Consider the following 4,109-nt stretch of genomic DNA (forward strand, 5'->3'; position numbering starts at 1 on the left):
AAATATATATATATTTATTTATTTATTTATTTAATGCATGCAATTAAAACAGACTCATTTGCATGCATTTAAATGCAATTAAAAGTATTTGTTTCTCTATATAATGTAATCCGATTTAATTTCCTTCAATTGCTGAATTAATTAATGCATTTATTTACTTATTTATTTATTTATTTATTTATTTATTTATTTATTGCTCAGGTGCTGGATTTATGCAGCGGAGGAGATTTGTTTTATGAGATAAGCCGATTTGTTTCTTTCAGCGAATATGACGCAGTAGATATAATAAGGTGAAATATTAAATATAATTTTAACTTATTTCTTTTTAATTTCTTTCTATCATCTGTCTCCTTCTTCTCTTCTGTCTCCGTTTGTTGTTATTAGGCTTCTGTTAATGTCTGTCTCTTTTAAACGCAGCTGTTCGTCTTCTTAAATTATATTATTTATTTTTTTTTGGACTTGTTTCATCTGTCTCCTTTTTATTTTTTTAAATTCATTTTTATGTTCGTCTTTATTTTCTGTCTCCTTTCACTTTTGTCTCTGTTTACTTTCTATTTATCTATTTATATAAATATTTAAATATAAATATACATTTATATATATATATATATTTATTTGTTAGATGTTTAATATAGAAGTGCGTGCTGCTTATGTTTATATAGCATACAATTCTTTATTATTAGAGGTATATTTTATATCTTTTTTCTTTAAAAGATATAACGCACGCCTCATCGTTTATTTGTCTCTTCGTTTGGGTTTTGCCTGTCTCTTTATTTATTTATTTATTTATTTATTTATTTATTTATTTATATTTTTATTTGTTTAGGTTTGGCTTGTTCTCTGTTTGCATTGAGGTGTATATTCAGCTTTGAGGTGTATAGGCAGCTCTCAGGTGTATAGGCAGCTGTTTTTATTTGTGATTGTTCTGCAGACAAATGCTGGCGGCGGTGAAGTATTTGCATGCGAATGGATTTGTTCATAGAGACATAAAGGTGAGCTTATCGGTTTAGGGTTTAGGGTCTTGGGTTTAGGGTTTACCTGAAGCAATAGCAAGAAACACCGTAATTGAGTTGTTCGATGCTCAAAAAAGAGAAAGAAAGAAATAATTCAGGTGTACATGCAGCTGAGCGAAACCGTATTGTGTCCGCGGCCTAAGAGAGCCTAACGCTTAGTTTTAAGGGTTTAGGGTTTAGGGTTTAGGGTTTAGGGTTTGTGCTGCAGGCAGAGAACTTCATGTTTAAAAGACAATCTCAACACTTTCCTCTTCTAATGATAGACTTCGGTCTTGCTACAAACTTTTCTAAGGGAGATATTCTCACAGCAGTCTGCGGCAGCCCCAGATATATAGCCCCTGAAGTACTCAGGTGACTAAACCCTAAACCCTAAACCCTAAACCCTAAACCCTAAACAATCCACCCTAAACCCTAAACAATCAACCCTAAACAATAAGCAATAAATAATACACAGTGAATAATATGCACTGAAGAATTTACAATTAGCAATGAACAATAAACTATAAACCGTAGACCCTAAACCCTAAACCCTAAACCCTAAACCCTAATAAACCCTAAACCATATACCCTAGACCTCAAACCCCACCCCCTGTTACTAGCCTAAAGTTATCATGTTTATGTTTGAGGGTTTCGAGCGTAAAATGCCGCATTGAAACATGAGGGTTTAGGGTTTAGGGTTTAGGGTTGATGCTTGAGTATGAAGCATCTTTTTATGATTATTTTAATTATTTTTTATTTTATTTCAGGCGTGCATACACCGAAAAGTGCGACATTTGGTCCTTAGGAGTTGTTGTTTATTTAATGCTCTTTGGTGTACATCCATTTGGAGGGTGGAAAGGAGCCACCTTCGAACAAATCGCTGTAAACCCTAAACCCTAAACCCTAAACCCTAAACCCTAAACCCTAAACCCTAAACCCTAAACATGAAGCCCTAAACCCTAAACCTGAAGCCCTATACCCTATACCTTAAAACCGAAGCCCTATATTCTAAACCCTAAATCCTAAGCCCTAAACCCTAAACCCTATTATACCTTCTGCAGGAAACCCTAGACCCTACGCTATGACTCTAAACCCTAAACTCTAAACCCTAAACCCTAAACCCTCCTGCCACAACTTCATTTGCCTGCTGCAGCAGTTATGATTCTTTTTGCTTCTTTCTCTCTCTTTATTTTTATTTTACTTTTATTTTTTGTGTTTTGTTTGTCTGTACAGTCTGATGTAATTAATGCAGATATTACTTTCACTCCACGCAACGGCGGAGTCTCCCCTTCAGATAAAGTCCCGTAAACCCTAAACCCTAAACCCTAAACCCTAAACCCGTAGCCCGAAACCCTAAACCCTAATCCCTTAAACCCTAGCTAAACCCATAGTACTAATCGTGAATCCTGAAGTCTAAACCCTAAACCCTAAACCCTAAACAATAGAACCTAAGCCCTAAACAGTAGACGCTCTTTGGGGTACGCTGGGGGAGTCTTAGGGTTTAGGGTTTAGGGATTAGGGTTTAGGGTTTGGGGTTTAGGGTTTAGGGTTTGTGCTGCAGGCTATCTCGTTTGTTAAAGGACTTCTGACGAGGGATATCGAAAAGCGCATGTCTGCAGCAGACGGTTTGTCATTGCTGCTGCTGCTGCTGCTGCTGCTGCTGCTGCTTCCGCCGCTGCTACTGTTACTGCTGCTCTGTTGCCGCTGCTGCTGTTAATGCTGCTCTGTCGCTGCTGCTGCTGCTGCTGCTTGCGCTGCTGCCGCTATTGCTGCAAATACAAGTAAATACTGACGTTGCTTATATATTTATATTTATATTTATATTTATATTTATATTTATATTTTATATTTATATTTATATTTATATTTATTTTATATTTACAGCCTTACAACATCCCTGGTTAAAGGCAGAGTGCGAGGAGTTAAGAAAACTCCCGATAGACCCCGCAGTTCGAATCATGGCCCAGTAAGCAACAGGTAGCTAGCTAGCTAGCTAGCTAGCTACCTGGCTAGCTACCTGGCTAGCTAGCTAGCTAGATAGCTGGCTAGCGAGCTAGCTACCTACCTACCTGGCTAACTAGCTAGCTCGATAGCTAGCTAGCTAGCTAGCTAGCGAGCGAGCGAGCTGGCTATCTAGCCAGCAACTCCCAAACAAATACCTAGCTAGCTAGCTAGCTATCTATCTAGCTCGATAATCAGATAGTTAGCTACCTAACTAATCGCCTAGCTAGATGCTCGATCGCCTTGCATGCTGGCTAGCTAGCTAGCTAGCAGCTTTGTCTGCTTATCTAGCTAGCTACCCAACTAGCTAGCTAGCTAGCTAGCTAGCTAGTCAGCGTAGCTAGCTAGGCGTTGATGAAGCTAGCATTGAATTTTGTTTGTTTGTTTGTGTTTGTCTCAGGAAGGCAATTAACAAAGACAGAGGACTACCAGAAAATATCTCACCCCAAATGAAGCGCCTATTCTCTCTAGCTTAAAGCCAAACCGTGCTGCTGCTGCTGCTGCTGCTGGTGCTGCGGCTGCTGCGGCTGCTGCTGCTGGTGTTGCTGGTGTTGCTGGTGTTGCTGGTGTTGCTGGTGTTGCTGGTGTTGCTGGTGCTGGTACAGCAGCAGCAGCACCAGCAGCTTGCTGCTGCTGCAGCACAGGTGCTGCTGCAGCACTGCAGCTCCCGATGTTTTAGCAACAAGACTCTGCTGCTGCTAGCTGATTCTACTAGCTGCTGCCTCAGCTGCTGGGTAAAGAAAACCACAGCAGCAGCAAATCAAATTGCGCTCCTTCAATGCCAACCAAACTAAACCCTAAACCCTAAACCCTAAACCCTAAACCCTAAACCCTAAACCCTAATGCGTACGCAAGCCTGCCTTATACTCTCTAACACCAGCAGCAAAAACAAAAACAGCAGCAACAGTAGCAGCAGTAGCAGCAGCAGCAGCAGCAGTAGAAGCAGAGATACAAGGGAATAAGACAAATGAAGTATTAATGTATTAAACAAATTAGCAGCAACTTCGCCAGAAGAAGCTCACGATCCGTGCTGCTGCAGCAGCAGCAGCTGCTGCTGCTGTTGCTGATGCCGGGAGTGCTTATTGCTGCAGCTACAGCAGCTTGTTTGGGTACCGC

The 4,109-nt window shown here is 40.2% G+C and overlaps 1 protein-coding gene across 1 annotated transcript; it reads left to right on the plus strand.

Moving 5' to 3' along the window:
• Positions 1–201: 201 nt before the first annotated feature.
• EAH_00054260 (ULK kinase, putative) lies at positions 202–2,581 on the plus strand (the record flags this gene model as incomplete). The annotated part of the gene is made up of 6 exons (XM_013393955.1): positions 202–290; positions 932–992; positions 1,222–1,364; positions 1,760–1,874; positions 2,226–2,296; positions 2,554–2,581. Coding segments are annotated over 6 exons (507 nt in total), but the record flags the coding sequence as incomplete, so codon positions are not given.
• Between the last annotated feature and the right edge of the window lie 1,528 nt (positions 2,582–4,109).

Source organism: Eimeria acervulina, genomic scaffold, assembly GCF_000499425.1.
Source record: "Eimeria acervulina Houghton genomic scaffold, Eah_scaff1031, whole genome shotgun sequence".
Taxonomy (NCBI): domain Eukaryota; phylum Apicomplexa; class Conoidasida; order Eucoccidiorida; family Eimeriidae; genus Eimeria; species Eimeria acervulina.